General features: G+C 45.1%; 1 protein-coding gene across 1 annotated transcript; it reads left to right on the plus strand.

Moving 5' to 3' along the window:
• On the plus strand, window positions 1-25173 carry tnfrsf21 (tumor necrosis factor receptor superfamily, member 21). The gene is made up of 6 exons (XM_011618459.2): window positions 1-320; window positions 6100-6793; window positions 9147-9677; window positions 15977-16242; window positions 21769-22042; window positions 22863-25173. The coding sequence occupies exons 1-6, from the start codon at window positions 294-296 to the stop codon at window positions 23090-23092; spliced, it is 2022 nt and encodes a 673-aa protein (XP_011616761.2). The 5' UTR covers window positions 1-293; the 3' UTR covers window positions 23093-25173.
• The last annotated feature ends 582 nt before the right edge of the window (window positions 25174-25755 follow it).

A 25755-nucleotide genomic window follows, 5' to 3' on the forward strand; every position in this document is an offset into this window, starting at 1 on the left:
CGCACTGACGAACCTGGTCTGGGGCGAGGCGGCGCAGCCACCGTGGCCCCTCATCTCTCCCCGCTATGGGAGTGAAGCGAAGCCTCAGCCCGGACTCTTTGATCGCGGTCCGCCCGGAGACGCGGACGATAAAAGGCTGCAGTTGAGAGCGAACCTGCTCTGCCGTCTCACCTCCGATAAAGCTCAGGGAAGAGGAGGAGGAGGACCATCTAGAGATGAGAAGTGGTTCTCCAGAGGGCAACTTGGTCAAGGACGTTCGCTCGAACCGCGTGCGTGTTTTCTGAGCCGGGACAATGTCTGCAGTGTGTGCGCGCGCAGTGGTGAGTCCATCACAGTTACCTCAGCCCCGCTCACTTTGCCTTCTTTATTCTAAGGACTCCTCCAGCAGGTTTTCTATTTAAAGGGACAGTATCTGTTTTTTTCCTTTGTGCCCCAAAGTAAACTTCCCCAACATCAGATCATATGCAACCATCCTTTAAAATATACTATATATATATATATATATATGTATGTATATTGTTAACCTAAAACAGACTTCATCAGTTCGTCCTTTCTGAGTAAGTAGGAGGAAAAAATAACCTCCACTAGAAGGATGGAGCAAGAGACGCCCAGCAGTCTTTTGTTGCCAACACTCTCAGAAATGTCATTTAACTAACTCTTGTTTGTTGTCAGTCAAATGCACGCTTGGCTAACAGTAGGAGAAAACAGTATTTTAGATGTAACTCCAAGTTCAGCCACATTCGGGGCTTCTGGGATGTTGGGTGGGCTGGTTTATACCAGGAATCATGGTGATGCAAGGCAGGGTTTCCTTTGTTCACGCGATGGAGGTATCCTTCTGTTCCTGCCAGTGACGTTTCGGAGCGATGCCTCATACCGCTTCATCACTCTGAGTCAGATGAGAGTTTGGCTCCATGCTGAGAACTTTCTGTATTTTTTTATATTAAGTTCAGATTCTGTCATCAGCACTAAAGGTGACTTCTGGAATCCTGAAGCTTGTCCGGTCACACTGGCAAAATAGTGAAGAACATAGAGCAGTATTCTCTCTGTTTTGAGGTATTGATGACTGTGTCTGTCAGCCAAATTCCTGAAATGAGATATATATTTTTTAATGCTTGCAAATCTTTACATAGATAGCTCTTTAAAACAACAAACAAGCAATCCATGAGTTAGCCATAACTTGTGTTTTGGCCCAAAGGACATGAGTTAGCAGTTAACGGGACATCTGCCCTCTGATGGCAGGCTGCTGAAATCAATGAATTAATTTTGATTGACTCTCACGCATGGTGTCTCAGAAAAATATTAGCTATACTAATGAGGACTACGCATTTAAAATACATTTTAATTTTCCTTGTGACAAACAGCCTGAAAAAGCTTTGACAACTGAAATGATAGTAAAGGATCTCATAGAAGCAAGCTGCAGTTTAAATCTTAATGTGCTTTTCTAAAATCCACCTCTAATCAAACAAAGTGGCCTGGGCTCCAGTCGATGAGCCAGAAGAGGGGGTTGCAAAAGCTAAAAGACCAAGCTCTCTGGATGAGATCACTCATGTTCCAATCAAGTTCACTGGGTTTAGCGTTAACAGAAGTATGAAATTGTTCTGAGAACATCTTCATCACAGCAAAACTGACCGGTTGTGGCTATTTTAGCCACCTTTTTAGACAGAAAGGTTTGAATTAGCTTACAGGCGTCAGAAAGAACAAGTCTGTCTTATGGTTCGCCATCAGATATGCAACAGAAAAATGTGCTTAATGGAGGCTTTAGGGATGTTGCAATCCAACAAGGATCAGTGTGTGTGTGTGTGTGTGTGTGTGTGTGTGTGTGTGTTGGTCATTAGCAGCTAACTCCTCTCAGTTCTCTGAAGGTCATCACGCTATTGTCCGTGATGCATTCACTGACCCAACAGAGCCTCTTTCTCTGAGCTGCAACATGAAGACACGCAGCAACAGGTGCTGTGGCTGTGTGTCATCATGTAAACATCCTCATGTAAACGTATGTGTGGCACAAGAGTTACAGTAATAGCCTGGAGAGTGTGTGTGTGTGTGTGTCTGTGTGTACGTGTGTGTGGTGGGTACAGCTTAATATCTGGCCCCCACACATACATTCCACCCACACCCACACACATGTTTACTGTCATAAACTACAGGGTTTATTCATTTCTTAACGACCAGAAACTATCGTGAAGGACTGAGACATCTGATGCTCCTGCTGTGCGTCCTGCCTTCACTGTGGTGGAGCTTGATGTTGCAGGAGCCTGAAGTCTTTTCACAGAGAGCGTGAGCGGAGTCCTTGCCAGCAACCTTCCCTGATGCTAACCTAATTCATGTGCTAGCAATGTGTCCATCTGCCCGCTTGCTGCTTACGTTAGCGCCACGAGGTAAAACACAGAAGAAGACAAAGGTGCCGATGTCTCAAAATCAGCTATCAATTGATTTTCAGTTCAGTTCAGTTCAGTTCAGTTCAGTTCAGTGGATGGATGGATGGATGGATGGATGGATGGATGGATGGATGGATGGATGGATGGATGGATGGATGGGTAGATGATGGATGGATGGATGGATGGATGGATGGATGGATGGATGGATGGATGGAAGGTTGGATGATGGGTGGATGATGGATGGATGTTTGGATGATGGGTGGATGATGGATGGATGGATGATGGATGGGTGAATGGATGGATGATGGGTAGATGATGGATGGGTGAATGATGGATGAGTGGATGATGGATGGGTGGATGATGGGTGGATGATGGGTGGGTCATCTGCATCATGATGGACACTAGTTGTGGACTGACCAGTGATTGTTTCACTTGCCAGTACTGGCTGGGTAAGATGTATTTATTGTAATACAGGAGAAGCTTTTTAATGAGGGTCGAAGCTTTTGGCAGGTGAACGACAGCAACACAACAAAAACTACAGCAGAGAAACTGTTTGTTTGTGTCTGGTTTGTTCCGTAGCTCTTGGTTTACTGAAAAAACCCTCTGAATAATCTGTTCCAGCTGCTCTGCATGTGCAGAGATCAAAAGAGATCTGGCACCGTTCAAAGAAATTATAATGTTTCATTTCCTTGACGTTCAGAACTGCTTCAAACCATCTGAAATCAAATATGGGTCCGATTAAAAGCACAAAAAGTTATCTGACAGCTTCATTTGCAACAGCAGCCCTGAAGCACGTGCTATCTTCTTTAGAAAGTTATATAATATATATCCTTTTCTTATTTAATATGCTTATTTCCTTATGTGGCTGAAAAACGCGTATTCTGCCATGTTCCAAAGTCATCTCAGAAAAACCTGCTGTAACAACTGCAGTAACAAAATAAGTCTGATTGCTCCTTTTGAAAAACAGCCATGTTCAGTTGTTGGCCTCAGTGCTAGCATAGCTTTAGCTTGTATCTGGGTACTCGTGCCACGGCTGTGACTTACTGTCACATTACTCAACCATCACAGCGTGTTTAATATTCTTGGAACTGTGGCTGATAAGCACTCCCAGGCCAGCTCCTTTGTCATGACATGCTGAGTTCATGCCAGTCGGGCAGTGGAGGAGCAGCTTCTCGTCTGCATGGGCAGGAAATTAAATCTTTATATGCCCATCACGTAAAAATGTCTTGTTGGTTTCTGGTCCCTGGGTGTGTCTGCTGTAGCCACTGCAGGGGGTGGAATTACAGACTCATCCAACGGCTCCGTGCGTGTGTGTGTGTGTGCGTGCACTTCTCCAGAACCTGCTCTGCACCACACTGGGGCCCATTTGGAGTAAACAGCACTCCCCCCTCAGATTTCTCCCTTCACTCTGTTGCTCCCTCCTTGTATTTGTTACTGACTCGCTGAAGCAGCAGCAGCGAACTCCCCTCAGATCTGCAATGGGAGGAAACGGTAGATTCCACGGCTTCATGTTCCTTCGTATGGGCGGAAGCAAAGCAGCCATCTATGAGAATTTAGGAGAAGTTTCATTTTGGTACACAGATCGGCTTTCAGCATCATCATGTTGGTTTAATCAAAGCCTCAACACCCGCCGATGAGCTGGCCTACTTTGACGAATATAAGATTGGTCCATTTTTTACCCTGACTTCCTTCAGAATATTAATAAAAGTTGTGACCATCAGACTGGAGGGGCAGTGCTCGATGAGGCTGCATCTGATAATAGAGATGAGTTGAACAGCAGATGCACGCCCACCATCGGTTTGGCTGCCCTTAATGTGTAACGCAGTCATAATCCTTATTGGTTTAAAGCTGCAGCGGCCCACAGAGCAGCTGCCCAAGTCAGGTGAGACCCAGTATGTTAAAACCGGAGGTAAACACAGGCGCAGAGCGGACGTCCCCTGGTCCATAACACAAATCCCCATGACTGGAAATAACTGGAAGGTCAGCCGTGATCATTCCCTTCACCGCTCAACCAGCACCAAACAGAACTTTTAGAACTTTTGCATGCCTTCATTTTTGCTTTGTATCATTCAGTTTTCCTCAAGCACAATGTGGTGTGCAGTGTAAACAGTGTAAACAGTAAACAGGGAAGGCAGCATGCTGCAGAATGACCTGTGGATGCTCTCATTCTGACGGTCATTATGCTCTCAGGAGATGCTCGGTATTTTTTAATGAACCAGGTTCCCCGACGGAGAAGAATAATCAGCTCGGCGGGTAAGGGCATGAAATCCACGACTCTTCCATACTCAGCAATCAGAAGGCTCGAGGGTAACGCCACAGCATGCCTCCTCTTCCACAGCGTAACATTAAATAATGAGCGATACACCTCAATTACTGTATTGTAATGTTCGGGCCATGCTGTTTCTATAAAGTTCCACAAATGAGCAGAAAGAGCCAAAGGAGGGAGCATCTTTTGTCCTGTAAACGGCAGAATGTTCCCATTTGCTGCTGCCTCCACTGCCCCCCCCCCCCCCCCCCCCCGCTGATGTGAATGAATGCATTGATGCCACTGACGCAACAGTTATGTGTTGACAATTCACTCTGATGTTTATGGATGAGGTTCTGGGAAAAGAGCAGCGAGAGCTGAATGGGTGGCGTGGCGAAAGGGCAGGGGGGCAGGCCAAGAAAGGGCTAAATGTGTAGTTAGCTCAAATCATAAAATCAGCCCCAACGGGATTGTGGAAAATGCCTTTTTGAGCCCCTAATTTTCCCTGCCATGGATCCGATTCCAACATGAAGGAATAATAAAAATCACACTGTGTTCGCCGAGAGAAGGGGGGGTTGTGAGGAGGTGCAGACGCTCAGAGCTGGACCTGAATATAAACACTGTGCTGCACAAAACCCACAGGGTGGGATGAGAAAAATAATGCAGGAAATGATCGTTTTTTTAAATGAAGAACTGAGTATCTGGTTGTTGACAGATTAAACTGATGAACTGGCGACAAACTGGGCCCCTGCTTAAGAGTCTCTTCTTCATGGACATGACCTCCAGTCAGACTGTCTGATGTTACACAAGCTCTCCAACCGGACTGACATGACGCAGCCCACCAGCAAAGTGGGGTTGGTTTGTCAGTTTGAGGGTTGGTTTTATGGTTTATGGTGGAGTTAGGCGGGACAGTGAGTGTTGGGGGAGGGGCTGTGGGGTGCATTATTTAAGTTTACACACTCTGTATGTGTGTGTGTGTGTGTGTTTTTGTGTGTGTGTGTGTGTGTGTGTGTGTGTGTGTTTAAACTTAAATCAACATAATTGGGTTATTTCTGTAAGCCCGGGGGGTTGAGAATGACATGAGGAGCCCAGAGTCTGATGAAAAATCTACAGCTGTTCTGGTGCCGACAACAGTCTGGACTGCAACTTGATGAGTCAGCACAGCAAGTAAATTAAATACAATTTTGAATGAAATTGCTGTCTTAGAGAGATATTTGCTGGCAAATCTAATTAAAGTGGGCTTGCACACAGGAAATGGTGATATTGAAACCTCCCAGTATTTTAGGAAAGGAAGTCTGAAATTTAGGACTCTTATCTCTTAGATTTTTGGAATGTAACATATTGCTGGAGGGTGAAAACCAAACACACAAATGTCAATGTGTCTCACATCTCTCCTCTCCTCTCCTCTCCTCTCCTCTCCTCTCCTCTCCTCTCCTCTCCTCTCCTCTCCTCTCCTCTCCTCTCCTCTCCTCTCCTCAGCTCTTGTGCATGCTGCTGGTGCAGGTCTCAGTTCGGGTTTTGACCACAGGCAGTGCGGCCGAGCGACCTGTCCTGTCTCCTCGCCAGTATCAGCACGTTGATGCTAACTCAGGCACCCAGCTGGTCTGTGACAAGTGTCCAGCAGGCACCTTCGTGTCTGTCCACTGCTCCCTGTTAGTGGTGAGGGAGTGCAGCCCCTGCCCCAACGACACCTTCACACATGGTGAAAACGGCGTCGAGCAGTGCCATCGCTGTCGGCCCCCGTGCCCCGAGGGCCTTGTTGAGAAATTGCGCTGCACAACCACCCAGGACCGCACCTGCGTGTGCCCCCCCAACAGCTTCCTGTCGAGAGACGGAGGCAGGAAGTGTCAGCCCCACTCGCTGTGCCCTCCGGGGACAAGGATGAAGAAGCGCGGCAGTGAAACCGAAGACGTGGTCTGCAAACCCTGCAGCAAGGGGACTTTCTCTGCCGTGGAGTCCCACTCAATGAAGTGCCAAGCTCACACCAACTGCCAGGCTCAGGGGCTCCTGCTGCTCTCACCAGGGACAAGAGACAGAGATAATGTTTGCGGGCCACCTTCCTTATCTTCTGTCTCCACAACCACTCCACTGGTACCAACGCAGGGCGTGCACACGCCTGACCCACTGACCTCCTCACATTTATTATCATCTCTAATTGGACCTGCTCCTCAAGGTAAGACCAGAAATTCAGCAGTTTTTTTTTCTTCAATGTCATTTTATGCTTTTGACATTACTGTTTTCCCTTGTTATCTTTATGCTAATGTGGAGTTTCTGTCTCATTTTGAAATTAATTTTAAAATTCTGGTTACCTGGTTACACATAGTGTTTTATCATTCAATGTACACCCTAATGTACGTTAAAGACATCTAAGTAGAGTAGCCTTGCGATCTTTGTTTGGAAATACATCTTCTGAAGCTAGTTACTTGTTGGCTTTAGTGAAGTCTTGCTGTATATGCAATACAACTTTGGGATTTAAGAGGTTTCAAACTTGTGTTTTTTGGTTTTTGCTGCAGCTGTTGGAGAATGACACTCTTCTGTGGGGTTTCCTCTGTAAGCAGGGAAACCTCGTGGCGGCAACTCCCCGTCTGTGGAATCCTACTATTTGCGGGTTGGAAGAATTATGGGCGTTTGTGTCTCGATCCATCACCCTGCCTTTTCTTCTTTTTCCACCTCTTCTCACTGCGAGGACGACCCTCTGACGGCTCCATTCATTTCCCTTTTGTGTTCCTGCTCCCGTCACCTCAGGCTGAGGCAGAGAGTCATGTCTCCAAATGGGCCGTCCTTTGCATCAGCGTCCCACTGACATACGTATAACACTGTCCCCACAGTTGATTGATATTGCCTTAATGAGGGCCATTCTGGAATTCTGAGTGGGGGTGGGGGTGGGGACAGAAAAAGCATCCTAACCTAAATGCTTTATGACAATGATGACAGGAGTGAAATCTAAACTTTCAATGCTGTATTTTACACCATGTGTGACAGCTGATGTAATTAAGTTACACATAAAAGCAGAATGGATATCGTGAATTTGGAAAACACCATTTGCAACTTGACAGGACGCATCAACATGCCAGCAATTGCACATTCATTATGAAAAAAGGTTCAGTTTAGAAGGTTTTATAGACCAAAGATTTTAAACAATCACCCCTCCAATATTGAATACTCTCCTTCTTAATAAATCAGTTAAATGCACCTGTATCCAACAGCCATAACCAAAGATTTCAGGTTCTACCCTGTAGATATGACTTTAACGGTGCCCTAAATATAATTGTTTTAGCTATGTCTTCATTTGTGCTGGACTTTTATGTGGCCATCTAATCCACTCAGACCCTGAAGCCTGGTAGCTTTTCTAAACCCAGTGTTTAATAAGGCCCCCCTGGATTTTTTAGAACCACAGATACTATAATCTCATTACAAACGTTATACGAGAGGAGACTTGCCAAGCAGATACACAAAAAGATAAATGACTTTATTCTGTCTAGCCTCTGCTTTTTTGTCCATTTTGGCATCTTTTCAACTTGGAAAAAGATTAGCTGGCTACGGTAAATGAAATTTATAGGGACTGATGGGAACTTTTGTCAGTTTGATTGGGATATTTAGTTGATTAAGTCTGCACTTACCATTGCTGTAAAGGTTTGCATCCTCTGAAACGCCTGAATCCCCAATGTTTAAAGCCTTTTGTACTGCTGACCCGAACAGCAGATGTTTAGGGATTAGCACTGCACCTGTGTCCCTGTCTCCTGATAAGAGGATGAATTGGATTAACAGGCGTTCAACTGACAAGCCTAAAAGGCAGCAACTCATTAATGATTTGTTGTCATTGTACAACATTAAAGCAGGGTTAGAAAGCAGGAAGTAAGCAGTAGGAAGGTTGTCACCGCCATAGTAGCGATTAGAAGCTCATTAACCATCATATTTGGTTGCTTGTCACCGTTGTTGTGATGGTGATTAGCAGCTCACAAATGATTTCTCAGACACACCTATTTGAAATTGGATGTGCACCTTAGCAGGAGCAGACCTGTGATGTTGTTGGTTGCCTGTGCTAAAATGTATTGGACGTAGAAATTCAGTAGATGTCAAGGTTGGCGTTAACCAACATGCAAATGGAATGCAATGGTTCCACGGCCATTGCTCAGGTGGTGGAGGGGTTGACCCTGACATACGAAGGTCACTGGTCTTATCCCGGACTCCTGGTTCTTCTCCCCGTGTGTAAATGGATGAATGCGATCTGATCCAAGATGACATGAAAGTGGAATATAAATACAGCCCATTGAAGATGGAGTAGCACTTCTGTCATCACACCTTCTGTTTTAAGAGCCAGATTGCTCACATGGATTAAGGTGTTAGGCCTGGCTTTCCTGATACCTTCTGTCTTTGTTGTCTGGAAAGCAAAATCTCAAATTAGTAAATTCAATATCCTCAGGGTGCGTCTGCTCTCCTCTTTTGAGCACTTTGTTCGGATTTATCTCACATCTCGTTCCTTGCTCTATCTTTGTCTCCATCAATCCTTCTGTCAATCATCACAGGCACCTACAGCCAGTCGGCGTCCATTCAGCTGAGTGGAAACCCTGATGGTGAAGACCTGCCTGGGGAAGTGCTGCTGCTGAACAGTCCCGATATGCTAACAACACCACGGCCGACACAAAAACAACTGCCGGAGAACCAGCAAGGCCAACAGGGGTCTGACCTCCTGCCAGATCCCAGGAAGAGAACAATGGATCATCTGGAGGACGCAGAGACAGTTAAGACTAGCAACAACAAGCTAGCTGGACAGGATAGTGTTTCCAGCTACTACAGGCCCACCCGCAGAGGTTCCCCGAGGCCGAGCACCCACAACAACTTTGACATCAACGAGCACCTCCCCTGGATGATAGTGCTGCTGCTCCTGCTAGTCCTGGTGGTGATTGTGGTGTGCAGCGTGAAGCGGAGCTCTCGCGTGCTGAAGAAAGGCCCCATGCAGGACCCGAGCAGCATCATGGAGAAGGCGATCCAGAAGAAACCTTCTGCCCCTCCAGCTCAGGTCAAAGAAAAGTGGATCTACTATTCTAACGGACAGGGTGAGTGTGGTGTTTCCTTTAGCAGTGTTTCACGTGAAAGATAATTAATGCTAAATTTATTGTGCTGCCACATACAGTACATTGCCTTGTTAAAATTAAGACCTTTTCCTTGGGACACCTACAATAACGATACTAAATTTACCACTGCCTAGGCCAAAGCGCTGGGGAAAAAAGAGGGGTGTTTTGAAAACAGGCCAAGGCCCTGACCTTTGCCCAACAAGTTTGCACAGCGCTGCGGCTGAACATACTGTTCAGACACCTGGTTGAAGCTTCATCCTTCTAGGCAAAAGCGTCCAGGCAACATGAAGCCAAAGGTGCTATTTTCAGCTCTGACCTCTGGCCTCACAGCAGCCTTGTGGCCGACCTTTGCCCTTAAGAAGGTTGCAGCTGAGTGAGACCTGGGGTGCTGTCTGTGGATGTGTTGGTGCTGGATGTGTGAGAGAGTAACACATGTGGTGTGCATGGAGCTGTATAGGCTGCTTTAATGCTCCCAAACACCATGAAACAACATCAGTTTGTTGAAGGTCTTTTTCATCAAAAGGTATGATATTTTTTTAAGAAGTGAGCGAGAATTTGTGGGTTGTCTCGCAGAAGAACGGCAGTGTCGAATTGTAATGCTGTGGACAAACATTGTGATATGAGAATGGTTGCAATGCATTATGGGGACTGTCTGCAGCTAACATTAGGGCCCAGAGGAGGCTGCCATGACGTTGAAGACCAATCTGTTAATGCAATGGTTCTGTGTGATCCGATCGATCCCCCTCCACTGTGAACAGGGTGGACGGCTGTGGTCACACGAGAAAGGATGTGACCTACGACAGGATCAGACTGCATTACACATAACTGGGTTACCTTACTGGTTTCTGCTCTCCAGTTTCGGCCTGATGTCTTTCCTCTTCATTAGCCCTCCTTCTTCCCTTACACGTTTGCTAACTTTACTGCGTGAACATCGACAGGAAGAGTGGATTTCGCCCGTCAGGGAACTCTTGCTTTTATAAAGATGTCCAAACCCAAGAGTGACGTCCAATCTGAGCCGCTCTCCCTGCTTTGAAATGTGTGCGTGCTGGGATAATGCAGACTTGCCGTCAACATTTTCTGTGCTGCGTGTCTTTCTCTGCGTCCAACCACTGTGAACTGGAATAATCTGGTTTTAGCTGCATCACGGTCGCTGTTTGGTTGGCAAAGCATATTAGTGGGTCAATCGGTTCTTTTAGAGGGGGACAAAGGCGCATAGACAGAGATGCTGCTGGAGAGAGTGTGTGTGTGTGTGTGTGTGTGTGTGTGTGTGTGTGTGTGTGTGCGTGTGTGTGTGTGTGTGTGTGAGAGAGAGAGAGAGAGAGATGATGACTTTCGTTTTAGGGACCCTGACCCAGATCTGTCTGTTTGACCCGATGCAAATTGTCATGGTTAAATATTGGATGGAAGCGTCGGCTGGTCTGAGAATCATCTTCCCAGTTCAGGAAGGCCGGTTTGGGTGAGGTGCTGATGTCTAGTCTGCATGGGACCGTGAAAAATGGGCCGTTGACACTGGTGAAGATGAGGATTGCTCTTTTAAAACATCAGTGAATATCAAATGCGCTCTTTGGTGGACAAAATCTTGGTGGTTTAAGTCAGTTTAAGCTGCTACCTGTCAACAGGTCATTTTAAGGATTTGATTTAGGCTCTCGGTAGGATATTGATGTCATTTAAAGATTGTCTTGTGTTCCGCTGACTACTTACAAATCAGGCTGCCATATGTATGTATTTATGGGGAGATATATGCAACCCCATTTTACACCAATATTTACTCCCGGTAAAGTTAAGCAGAGCTGCTTCTTAATCCTTCCAAGGTGCACGGCTGGCTCCTCTTGCTGGTTGTAATACCCTTTTACTAGACCCGTTAAAACCATGGCCAAGAGAAGGGAAACGTCAAAGCACAGATCACACACACACACACACACACACACACACACACACACACACACACACACACACACGGTACTTGGAATCTGCTCAGATGCAGTCAGGAAGTACTGAAATCTGTTACTCCTCTGCAGCAGCAGGTCTGAATGGGGCTCTCCAGGGCAATTCGCCAGGCTTTTATTACACAGACCCCCAAAATAAAAATACCTGAAACAGTACAAGAGTACAACAATAAATTTAAATAAAGGGGAATCACAAAAATGTCGAGCAAAGGTCATCTTAAGGATATAAGATACTTTAAGAGCTGCTGTAACTGCATTTGACCTAAATTTTTGCCATCAACCTCTGTGGCTCTATGTTTCTTGTATTGTGTGGAACACTGTTAACTTTTAAGATTTAAAGAATCCATTTAAAGAAATAAAAGATCCAAATTCTGTGTGTCCTTACCATCTTCCTTGTTAGGTTATGAATCACTATTATATGAGACTTGTTTGTTTTGCTTAAACACATGTCAATCAGATGTGTGTGCGTGTTAGTGTTGTGAATTTAAGCTCAATACCAAGAAAACCTGCGTCTTCTTCTCTTGCACCACTGCAGGGTCTATGTGACCTGACACACCTGCATTTTTGGAGCATGGGGGGGTGGCGTTGGCATTGTTTCCTCGTGTGAGACGACCAGGAGTTGAAAAGAAAAACTGACATCAGATCTGTAGTTCATGACCCCTGTCTTCACTCAAGGACATCAGGGTTCCACATAAATTAGAGTAAATAAGTCAGTAGGAGTCAAGCGGTTTCCAGTTAAACACGATATACATGGAAAATCGCAATAACGACCCTTTAAAAGACCTTCAGATAGAAGCAGATTGTGTTTGGTCACCAGCCATATTATTTACAACATACGTTCTTCAAGTGGGATGTGGACTGTAAAGGAAAGCACGAAGGAAAACATCCTTCTACCTGCCCACCATCCCATCTCATTAAACATCCACAACATTAATGACGCCAAATTCCCCCATTCAGGCCCAGCGGGGAGCCACATGTTCCAATACACTGCAGCCTGCAGTACCAGGGTGGGCTGAGGGAGCTGTTTTAACCTGGCTTTGATTGCGAAGTGTAGGGTCTCTGGGCGGGCGGGACGGGGAAGTGGGGGGGGGGCATGGTTTGGATGTATACAGCACACACACACACACACAGAAACACACACAATTTCACCGATTCCTCATTGTGTGTTGAACAATGTGAGAGAACAAATTTTAGGACACATTAAAACTGGTGAAAGCTGCGGGAAGGCATGTGAGGAGTCTCACATAGGAGTCCACATAGGACTCCGCTTCGGAACATTCTTAATTATTTCTTTTCCTGTGCTATGATAAAATGTCATTTTCTGTTTAGCTTTGGTCTAGCTGGCCTGTTTTGACATTGTACTAATGTCAGAGCAACATTGTGATTCTTCTTTTTTTTATTAAGATTGCTTTATTAACACGTTTGCTGCGATGCTAACTGGTTTCTAAAAAAGCCGAGAGTTCAAGTTACAAACTCTCTGCCAAATAGAACATTTTTACACATTTTATGTTGCATTGTATGGTGTTATACTGGCACGCCAGGCCGGTGATCACACGTTCAAAGGACGCGGTGAAATACAAACCAGGGCGAGTAGAAGTGTTCAAAAATATAATAATAATTGCACTCACACGCTCAGAGAGGGACGCACACTTGATCCCACCACTTTCAGATGAAAAGACACAAACACATCCGCAGGCTGACATACTGAATCATCACGAGACTTATATAGGTCATGAGTTAGCAATGAGGCATGCGTAGCGGGGGGGAGGGCGGGGGTTCCTCCATCCCCGTGTGTCATGGATGAGAGTCGACAGAGGCTCTCGACCCAGAAGGCTGGCACGCGAGGTCTTCTGGTGCCTCTGGGATTCACGCCACTTTATTAGTGTCAGGGAGGAAGAGGCTGTGTTGTCGCTGCTGTGTGTGTCCAGTTGGAATGAGTTGGGAGACGAGGTCAATCCCGTTTCAGGAATTTAGTGTAGTTTGATGGTGAAAATGTAAGAATGAGATTTCCGGTGGCATTCCAGAGGGATGTGTGCGAGTGTGTGTCAGCGGCAGCATGTGTGAAAGCTTCACATGTCTGTTGTTACTCGGCCTCTGACATTTTTGTCCGTGCAAGTTTGTCCACGTGATGGTGTCTATGTGTGCTCGCTCGTGGGCCTGCCTCCACTTAATCTCCCTCTCATCCTGGATTTATGTACTTTACATGTTTACTGCTCCGTTAACAGTAATCAGGCATCCACGCGCTCCTCAGGAGCGTTGATATTTTCTGTCTGAGCTGCTTCGGGGTTCAGGTTGAAATGAGCTCAAAGAATAATTAGATTGAGCCAATAAAATGACTACGACGTCCTTGTTGTTCATCAGTTGTTCAATCAGTTTTTTGACAGTTCTGCACTCAAACCAAAGACCTCATTTAAAGTATTTTAATATTATGCCATTCCATAGTAAAAGCTTCCCGTTCATCCAAATTTAAAAGAGGTTTTAATAAACCTTGTGGGATCTCAGTGCTTTAATAATCCCCATCAACATCATTGCTGTAGATTATCCCGGCAGAGCACTAATGCATCCAAAATATCCTCCATCCTTTAAGCCTATTGTGTTACCAGCCATATCAAAGTAGCATGGGGCTACGCCTCACACACAGATTCCAGCCATATATGCTTCTGGTCCTTGATGAGGCAGCGTTTGGAATTCCACCAAGTCATTGCTGAGTCACGGTGGTGATGCAGAGCAGAGAGCGTGCGAGGAAGCGACTGGATTTATGAGCAGGAAAGCTGCTTGTGACAAATTAGGGATTCATGGCTGATGGGAAATGAGAGTAAGGCCCAAAACGAGACGCAAGACTGTTAGAGATCCAGTGTTTACTGTGACGGCGGTGTAGGTAGGAGGAGATTTCTTGTTCATTCTACCCGATCTTGAAAGGTTTTTTTTTTATTTCCTAGAGGCTGCAGATAATTGGCCTCAGTCTAATCTCCAGTTTCTTCCAGTTTGGGCCATCGAGATCTCTGAAACACCTGCAGTTTTAAAAGAACGGGCCGACTTGTGTTGTCACTGCAGTGCTACATGTGGCCCAAGTCAATATTTCTGTAGATCTTGGAGTAAAGATGGAAGATAAAGAGGTTGTAACAGTTCTTTAATGCATGTTCTCAAATTAGCAGCAGACCAATACCTCCCTCTGACCCCACCCTTGTGAAGACTGGCTGCCTCTTCTGGGGTTTGGTCATTTGAACTCCCGATAAATAACAAGTGCAGACAGGTCTTTCCAGCCATCATACATGGCACCCGACTGCGGGCTTTGTTTTGACTGCTCTGCATTCACTTTTGAAATTCCTTCCTCCCTCTTCTGCCAACACATGCGCGTCCATGTGACTTCTGTTTTTCCTTGAAAGAGGTTTGTGGCAAGTGAAGCATCGAGCGGCCTGGAAAGCTATCCCAGCCACTGCAGCAGTGGGAATGTTGACGCTTGGTGGCCGGGATAGCTAATTTAAGCTTGTAATGTTATCTATGGTCCTCAAAACCAAGCAGCTAGCAGTCTGAATTGTGACATATCTGTACCTTTCACACGGCACACATGCTCGATAGTGATCCAAGGATCCCACGAGGGTATGGAAATATGAGCTCCGCACACTTGGACAACCTGAATATGGGGGGGGGGGGCTCTCAGCCTCTCAGCCTGATAGTCTCCCAAAGAAAGTTGATTTCATAACTGCTGGTCTACAAAGACTTCAGTGTACTTCACAGCGCATTGTGCACTATCCCAAACGACGTAGGTCAGACTCTTATGTAACCTTATAGATGTTCAAACAAATCATTAGGTGTCATAAATCATCTGAAATGTTTTCACTTCACGTTTCTCTTAAACTGTGACAGCAAATAATTAAAATTCTTAAAAAGCATGACTCAACTCATTTTATGTTGTACATTACATATTAGTGCTCAAAGTCTCATAAATATAGCTTTCGGAGTGCAATCTTTTGGTGTTGTGTGTTGTTTGGTGTGGAAAAGCTCTGAGATTGTCCAACAGCATCAACCCTGCTGTTCTGGCATCAGAGTAACATTTCCCAACTTCTGTTAATTGTAGTTCTGTGTTTGAGGTTTTTATTATTAGCCTGTCTTGGAAGTAAGCTAGCTACAACATCTCTATTTCCAGCTGGTCACGATAACCTCAACACTATTCAGTAATTCCTTTGATCAACTAGTTTATGCTATCAATGCAAGCCAGTGACTTCAGGTAGGTTTAATAATCCTTTTATTGTGACCCACACCAAGAAAAGGATTGCCATTGATGGCGCTCCCTTCCCTTCCTCCATGCATTTATTGTCCTCTCTCTGTGTTCAGGGGTTGATATCCTGAAACTAGTGGCGGCCCAGGTGGGAACCCAGTGGATAGATGTGTACCAGTCCCTGGCCAACGTCACCGAGAGGGAAGTGGCGGCCTTCTCCAACGGTTACTCGTCGGACCACGAGCGGGCGTACGCCGCGCTGCAGCACTGGACCATCCGCGACAGCGACGCGAACCTGGCCAAGCTGATTAATGCCCTGCACCGTCAGCGACGCATTGACGTGGTGGAGAAGATCCGCTGTGTGATGGAGGACAACCCTCAGGTAGGCTGGGCTCAAGCCTCACAACATCCTGATTTGAATCTTGAAAGTTTGTTGAGACTTTTCCCACTTTCCCCGGGACTCCTGCTCAGTTTCTGCCAACATGCCACGTTTACCTGGGGCATTTTCTTTCTAATAATCTTTGCTGGTGAAAATTTGTTGCAAACAGTAGAAATGATTTCTGCCACAAACAAATGCTGACAAATTGCTATTTTTTGATTGGAAATAGCCTTTGTTTCTGGTTTTCTCTCCAGTTTCTACTCCTCCTGCAGTCTCTGCACTGCCGCAGAACCTTTACATGGGCCACTGTCTTGATTTCAAAATCGACAATCAATCCAAATCTATTCCAATTTTTTGTATCCATATAAGCAAACTAAGCAAACAAGCTCACAAAGTAAGTACTCATCTTAATTTATTTTGTATTTGAATACATTGAGTACTTTATAAAACAAACTGGAACGACACAACTTATATAATAGTTATATATATTGAACCTCACCCACAAAGTCAATAAGTCAAGGGACACAGAATCCATCATCACCGTTTACTCTCCTGGTTCTTTTTTTATTGATTTATGTTGCCATGGTGGCCTTGGTGGGACTCGCTAAGGTCAGCGCTACATACGCACCCTTGTGTTTCGTTTTACGTTATTAATTTGGTCATCTGAGGCACTTGGGGAGTCCTGTCACATACCTCAACCTTTTGTCAACACTTGATAATAAGCAGATCCTGCCTATTTGTTCCTGGATTATTCTGTGTCCCAGATGATCGGACAATAGGAGAAAGTCAAAAGGTGCCCCAGGACACTGGCCATTCTTCTCCTGGTAGAGGTGAAAGGTGATGTGGTGCACACACAGTGGACACACCACATGCACGGCCGGGGGGGGGGGGGGTTCTGTGGTTTCTGTTTGTTCTGTGCTAACAAGAGAGCGGCGGCGTCTTGAGGAGAAAGCTCCATAAAGAACACCACTGGTATCCAACTATTAGCCAACTTTTTTTCTACAATGGTGTTATCGCCTCCCTGCTCTTTGGGTTCTCTACCGTCCCGCACGTTCAGAACATGCCAGTGGGTGTTACACAACACAACCCATCACAGAATCAATAGTTCCCCAGTTGGAAAAACTGAATGTCAGCTGTCTCGTGGATGTTTCTATTTATATTTCTGCTGCAGCATGAGCCAGAATCCAAACTGCAGGGTGACAGATGTGACTCCCTCTCTGTTTAACTGCTCTGGTGCTTCTCATTGTGATGTGACCGCCTTTTGAGGCTTTTAAAAAGACCCCAAAAATGTGCATAAAAACTATAATTCCAGACCTGTGTTCTTGCTGCTTCTCGGTGAAACTCAATCAGACTTAGATCATTAGTTACACGTCCACATCACTAAAATGACAACTGTCTTATGATGTATTTCAAGCTCATTAAAGCAATGTTAATTAGCACATTACCGCATTGTCAATAAGAATTAAGCCTCAGTTGAATACAGCAGGCTATAGTTTGTAACCATACGCCCTGATCTGGCTGGTGTTTCCAATGCAGAGTGTTTAAAAATAGAAACACAAATGGCGTTGACCCCCCATCCCCAACCCCCCCAACTTCCAGTACACTGTTCCTGGAACCCCAGTGGAAGAATGTAAGTAACGGGATGTATGGCTGAGTCACATTTGTATTCGTCTGTGTTCTACAGGTGAACTGAAGCATCTGTATCTGTGTAGCATATGGCAACGCTGCAGAGGCCCGCAACAAACCGCACGTGTCTGACTCAGAGGTTCAATTCAAATGAGCAACAGTGGTCATGTGACATATGTGTTCACACCTAAACACCGGCGGCCAATAGAGACAATTTTTTAACTGCTTTTCTAGCAAGTCATTACAGACACGTCTTTGGAGGACACGGTGATGCGTCTCCTGCTGATTTGGAAATAAACCGATCAAGATTTGATTGAAGTGCAGACTTGGAGTGTTAGCTGGAGGCTAAAATATTGGCTTCAGAATTGAGGGATTAACGGCTATGGTTGGCAGGTGCTTCAGCTTTCATGAGCTGGAAAAGGCTTTGATTTATTCTGGAACGCTTCTCTCTGAAGTCAGGGTTGAGACTAAAATTCAGATGGCGCATTAACCTGATTTCCACAGAAACAATAGTGCAATAACTTTATAGAATTAACCAAAATAAAATGATAATCGATTGAGTAGCAGCAAAGAAACACGGCGGAGAACGCCACAAGGATGACCTACACCTGAAAGGAACGACACCACAAACGTGGGAAGCAACAGTCAAAATCAAGCAGACAGGAGAACTGCCTGGAGAACTGGAAATGGCAAGAGACCCTGGGAAAATGAGAATGTGAAGAGGCTTGGGGCAAATAACAGCACCAAGAGACTCTGGGGAAGCAGGAATTCTGTGAACACAGGAAACCCGGGTCCTGGAAACGGCTGTCCCAAGCCACCAACGCCATCAGCTGCCACTCAAAGAGAGGTCACTGACTAGCATAACACGTCCCATCCTGAAGCTGCGATGCTCCAACTGGAAGGGTTAGGGAGGCTAAAGGCTGATAGGTGCTGGGCAACACTGGAGATGGCAAAACAGGACCAGACCCAACCCAAACGGAACAAATCATAAATCCCAAAAGATACAAGAGCGACAGAAAATTCCTACTTGCACTCACTTAAGCAGAGAATAATTGCAAACAAGAAACAAAACACTGAAATTCCTGAACACACCTAATGAAAATGTTACATTTTCATTCTTCCCTTAGATTTAATTTGGTCTTTGCAAACTAAAAAAGGTTTACTCTGATCGGATCCACCGACGCCGAGATGGAGGCTCGTTTAGTTCAGACCACAAAAGGTCTGTAGGTCGGCTGCATATTTGGCCTCAGGATTTGTCTCAATTGTACATGTGGCTGAAAGTCAGCACTGTCTTTTGCAGATCTTCTGTCTTTTTCAAACAAGCTTCATTTTGATCACATCAGTCTGATCCAAAACCATCATGGTTCAAGTTAAGCCAAGGTCACCGACGTATTCTAACTGGACTCCCTCTTTTCCCATTAATGGAGTGACCGCGGAACCCCTTTATCACCATAAATATTGCTGCCTTCAACTGTCACTCAGGATTTTAAGAGCACCGACTAAAAAGAGAGCAACTTTTTCTTTGCTACTTCCTCGTAAATCATCACGAAAGGACTCAGCGTCCTCCAGAAGCAGATTGTCTCTCACTCAGTCTGTTCTCGTCTTCTTTCCTTCCTTTCCTACCCCTAGAAGCAACAACACCCTCCAACATACAGTAACCATTTGGCTGTGTGCAACTTAACAATGCCCTATCAATGCAATTTCTTCCCCAATTGGGTGTTAATGACTCAGGCCCCATTAGCCTCCTTTGGGTCCTCTGTAATGAGCTTCATGAGACAATAAAACCGAAACCACAGTCGGAGCTTTCTGGGTGAAAGGACAAAAGTTTCCCAGAAACAGCATTGATTCTATTAAAGGTAATTTAGGGAGATTATCTGCAAATGTTTCGGAGTCTGTTTGACATCGGATGTTCTGCGCGCCGGCCCGGCAACAGCAGATCCCCTGCATAGGCCAGGAGGTGAATTGGATCAGTTAGACCTCACCTCCATCCCGGTTAATCAAGAAAATTACACTTTGGAGTTGTCAGCGTAATGTGTGTAAGCCTTTGCCAGTGGTAAAGTGGAGATGAGGTCAGAGCTGGACTGAGGCTAACAGACAGATGCAGGATGATACAAATCGATGAAGGTCTTTCAGATCTGCAAAGTTCAATTACAGCGGCGTGAGATTCTTAAATCTACATTCTTGATTTAATTAATCCAGATAATCCCGCCGTGCATGCCCTTCATACCTCCGCAGGCTCATTTGTGTGTTCATTGCAGGACTTAATGACGTGCTGACAGAGCTACAGCTACCTGCACCCATCTGTCTGCAGTAGCTCAGCTCAGAAATCATCAGGGACATCAGATTAAATAAAAATGAAATCAGATAACACGGAGTGTCGCTCAGGGCAGGTCCTGCAACTCAGCTCAGTGCCTTCAGAACGACACGGAATGCTCTGGATAATAGATTCCATGCATTTATTCTCACCGGAACAATGTTATTAAATATGATGAGATTTTGCTGTTTTCCGTAATCCACAGAACAGGAGGACAACGCTTCCATTAAAGCCCACCCAGTAGAAAACTGCTGACTAGGCGGGGGTTTAATATGAGCGAGGTGCATTCCTGGGCCACCGTTGAGTCCGAATCTCAGAGGTTGCTTCTTTATAGGTGACTTTTCTTTATCTCTCTCCTGACGCTTCACTTTTGGAGATCTCCTGGAGCCGTTGCATCAAGAAGGCGTTCCTTGATTATTGATTATTTACTAGCAGTGTTCTTCTGTTCCTCATCTCAAACAGATGCTAACAGGCCTGATGCGCCTTCAAAAAGGCTGAAAAGCCAGGTTTTGTTGCAGGAGATCTGCTTAATTATTTAGAGGATATTGCATTACTTGGTCAGATGTAATTAACACCCAGTGTCAGTCGTTTATGGAGATAAATACAGAGTATTGAGGGGAGTAATAGAAGTGTGAAAGAGTCTATGGTTTTTTGCGAAAGAAGAGTTGAGAGAGGGAACACCTACATTGTGGTGATTCTGTTTCAGGTTATGTGCAATTGGGCTTTTTTGGGGCCACCTCTCGGTCCTCTTGGGTTTCTTTGTTGTTTTCTACATTCTTCTGTTTGTTTAGCTTTCGAGAAAAAAATGATTTGTTCCATTCAGCTGTGCTGCGGTGTGAAGAGCCGGGTGCTACTGTGGATGTACGAGTGTGTGTCTGCGCCTTTGTTGGAGAGACAGAGCCCGTTTGTTCCGACAGCATCACACATGCTGGGTCACACTGCGGCACCCTGACCTGAACTTCATGAAACACAGGAAAAAGGGGAACAAACACTGCTGGTTCTGTTGGAGGCCCTCCATCATCTGTCAGAGCAGCACGCGAAAAAACAGAATTGAACTCTTAAAACACTGGACGGGTGAACAAAGTGTTGATTTCTTGTCAATGGAAGTCCTCACGACAATAGCAACACAAGGATGTGTGTGTGTGTGTGTGTTCAGTGACCTTTTTGCTCCTGTGACCTTCATGTTCATGCTGTGCAAAACAAGACAGGCTCCACTCTAAACCAGTTACTACTGGTTAGAACCACACTTTCATTATAACACAGAAGGAGAGAGAGAGAGAGGAGGAAGCACCACTGGGCTACCCAGGCGAGGGCAAATGGTGAAACATGAGATTTATGAAAAAGAGGCAGATTTTGATGGCAGCTATGAAAAAACAGATAAAGTGAACATGAGCAGAGCTAAAAACTCTGTCACATTTAAAAAGATGGGGAATAAAATGAAAAGTTACCAATGTGAGCTGGAAGTGGTTGAAGAAAAACTACCATGGTCTCAAATATTGACATTAAATTTGCATCTCCATCAGAGGTGTGTGCGTGTGTGGGGGGGCAGATTCTTTCCCTTCACATTTGCTTCTTCTTCTCTCCTGCAGCTGGACATCAGTCAGCTGATGATGACCTCGGTGAATGGAAGCCAAAGTCTCAGTCCCATCCACCGCCCAATGGAGTCCCCAGGCGGTGGCGGTGGCAGCGGCGGCGGCGGCAGCAGCAGTGGTGTGGGCGGGCCCGGCGGTGCTGCAGTGGAGCAGTCCCCGGTGGACCGCACCAAGGGCTTCTTTCCAGATGAGTCAGAGCCACTTCTTCGTTGTGACTCCACCTCCAGCAAAGACTCGGCCCTGAGCAGGAATGGATCCTTCATTACCAAAGGTAAGAAGATCTTGACGCTAATGTGCACGGCTGCTAACAAGCACAGGTGACAGATAACACGTGTGCAGCAGGTCTGGTCCCCCACAAGCACCATTTCTGTCTAGCTTGTCTTTTTATTGGTAGAGTTTTTTACTATTTTTTCTGTTATGGCTCCTCCACCCCACACAAAAATCTAACAGCACGTCAATAACTTACTGCATTTCCATGCAAATTCACATGATAGAGTTTGATTATTCCCTAAGCCGATGTTCCATAGTTGACACAATGTCTCGTTTCCTCGGCCAGACCTGGGCTTCCATTCACACATACTTCCCACTCACTGTTTGCTTGACTGTTCCCACCAGATGCAGGCTTCACCCTTCTAATCTGATTACTAACGTGTCTCTCTAATGACTGCACGTTATTACAATACTCATATATTGTGGGAGCCGACTGCCCCCAAGTGGCCAGGATAGGTATTGTTAAAATCACGTGAGAATTATGTTCAATCCACAGATAAAACTGTTTCTACTTATTTTAAAAAACAACTGGAACATATTTAAACCTAAGATAACATGAGGGTGTCACCCTCTAAGAAGAAATTTTAAAAATCCTCCATCACAGTAGGGACAAACCAAATTCTACTACTAAGTAATACTGCAGTTTCACAATAGGCCACTAGAGGCAGAAGTGATTTTCACATTGAATCTAAAGAACACAAGATTTAAAATGAACAGAGTTATTTTAGTGTTTCACACAATGTCTAACTTACTGAGGAGTATTGTGTCAGGAGTATGAGCTCATCACTCTGTTCTTCACTCTTTTCTTATCCCCCCACCAGAGAAGAAGGACACTGTCCTCCGTCAAGTGCGTCTAGACCCGTGCGACCTGCAGCCCATCTTTGATGACATGCTGCACATCCTGAACCCGGAGGAACTGCATGTCATCGAGGAGATCCCAGCCGCGGAGGACAAGCTGGACCGCTTGTTTGAGATCGCTGGTGTGAAGAGTCAGGAGGCCAGTCAGACGCTGCTGGACTCCGTCTACAGCCACCTCCCAGACCTGTTATAGCGGAGCCACCTGGGCGCGACACAGATGAAAGGGAGGGCTAAGAGGTGCAACGATGGTCACGTGGTCAGGTTGTTTGGCGGCGTGCACTGAGTAGATCCTTTCTGTGACTGTTTTTCATCATTACTGCTACTAACCTCCACCTGTTGTCTCGTGTGTATCATCACTCCTGCACCTCTTCCAAAGGTTGCCTCTCGCTGTTGCTGGAAGACCGTTCTTTCCACTTCTCTTGAGTAAGCTCAGCCTTGTTTGAGGTTATGTTATTGGAGCCATGTGACCTTCACGTCGAGGTTTATAAGCCTCAGAAAAAAGCACTTTCGGAACTGCACGATGCCTTCGGTGGTTCAAGGGTCCTTTCGCCACAAGCTCGCAGCTCTCTCTCACCTGTAGTGCTGTTTATTATGAAGATACCTTTACTGTGTGCTGCTCAGTTAGCATTTCAGTGCTTATGATATGGATGGATGTATCCCTGATACTATAGCATAAGTTCTCCTCCTCTTCTGCATGGTGCTGCACTAGCTATCAGCACCTTTCACTTTTCCACAGCGACAAACATGTAATATGACTATTATTATTATTATTATTATTATTATTATTATTATTAAGAGATAGACACCATGCAAGGGAAAAGCTATAAAAAATACTTTCTGCATGTTCAAAAAGTCAAATAAAAAATGTCAGTATTTCCAAGCAGCACTACACAACAAAGGGAATTGCAGGGCTGAGCTGTCCCTTTAATGCTAACTTTGGTTATCACCCTGCTTTACCATTGCAGCAGTGTTTGCATTAGCTGAATTAAGTATTTTTTGCTTAGTGATGCAAAAAAAACAAAAACAAAAACCCAGAAACCACACAAACGGTTAATTTGGAGCTGCAACTGACACATAAGTATTCAATCAGCTTCAGAGATGCCCACATATGTCCTCCAGGTTTGACTGGCTTGTAAAGTTGTGCACCTGAGCGTCGTAAATGTCTCTGGTTTTTCACCTGCAACAGATCGTCTCTTATCGCTGCTATGTGTATCCATCTCTTTGGCCACCAGGGGGCGATTCCACAGCCATCTGAAAACCCATTTGTAGACATTTGTTGAATAACATCAATACCAACATAAGCTGGTATTGCAATACTGATATGTAATAATGATTAGCATCACATTTTTCTTTATGTACCCCTGCCTCAATCATCATCAAATCATCCCATTTTAATGTTTTTGATTCGTTCTTTGTCACCGTTGGGCTACTGGACAAGTTAACACATTTTATTTTCTGTTTATTAGCTGGTCAGCTGGACAAACTGTAGCATTGAAATGATTCTAGGCACAGATTTGATTTAGTTATTTCTGATGCATTGAAATGTTACCGATGCTACCTGTATGTAGGTCATACTCAAGCCTAATACTGTTGTCCGGTGGACATTCTGTGTCTATGACTTTATTTACTGTTAACCACCATTTTATTCTGTTGCGATGTTTTTCTACTCCTTTATGTTACGGTGAGGTACCCTTATTATTGATGCCGATGTATTTCATGTTTTCACGGGCATTTGAGTAATTCTCCCTCGAGGCGAAGCAGCCTGCTGCGGCTGCTATGGTATGCATACTTCAAATTTAACTGGGACTTGTGACTCTTGTGACTGAAATGAGGAAGAAGTAACTCTCTGCTTCATCACCGGCTGTTCTCGAAAGAATGAAGACGCTGAGAACTACCAAAAAAGGAATAAAGACGCTTCAGATGCTCAGATTCTTGGCAGCAGCGGGACTCCAGTGGTGCTAGTTGTGAACTCTCACCAGTTGGCCTGACTTTCAGGGATGTTGAACCTTGGACTAGTGATTATTTAACATATTCCAGACCGAGTGAGGTCAAAATTATGTTGCCGTGGATTATTGAAGTGTGAAGTCACAATGAAGGTGACGATGACGATGATGATGATGAGGGAGTAGGATGTTTTGTTGCCTGAGAGGATGAAGGTGAAGTGAGACGCACAAGCCTCTTGAATGAATGATTTCATTAAACCTGTGTAACAAGTATGTTTATTACTATGTAACCTCCTTAAATCAATAAAATAAAGCTCCAGATTTGTCATAACAGCATGTGTCCTTGTTATTTCCAGCCAATTACAGAGGACATTTTGCCCCCAGTAGTCCAAAAGACCATACTATTGAAATGGGGTATAAAACATTTCCCCAACTGTTATGACACATTTTTTTGGCTGTTGTCCTTTCACAGTACTTGATTAGGATGATAATAACGATGATGAAGGCTAAAATATCCACAGCCGTTTTCCCAATGATGCTTTCCCAGTGATGATAGTTCAAGCCCTGGCAGCAGAGGGGGTGGTGCTGCACCATCAGAACACTGCCAAGGTAACCTTGAGCAATCTACCAAAACCCCAAATACTCAAATGAGCGTGAGACTCATTCAGGCCTGCAACCAGAGGCAGCTGGGATTGTTTGCTGACTTTAGTGTGTGTGTGTGTGTGTGTGTGTGTGTGTGTGTGTGTGTGTGTGTGTGTGTGTGTGTGTGTGTGTGCATGTGAGTGCATGTGAGAAATTTCCCAACCCTTGAAGAACAGGTGTGAATTAAAGCCACAAAGGTGGCAAATCCAATGAATTGACAAAAGTTGTGTAATTGAGCAGCAGAATGGAGGCGTGCAGGTGAGGTAAAGGA

The sequence above is a fragment of the Takifugu rubripes genome, chromosome 16 (genome assembly GCF_901000725.2).
Source record: "Takifugu rubripes chromosome 16, fTakRub1.2, whole genome shotgun sequence".
Classification (NCBI taxonomy): Eukaryota; Metazoa; Chordata; class Actinopteri; order Tetraodontiformes; family Tetraodontidae; genus Takifugu; species Takifugu rubripes.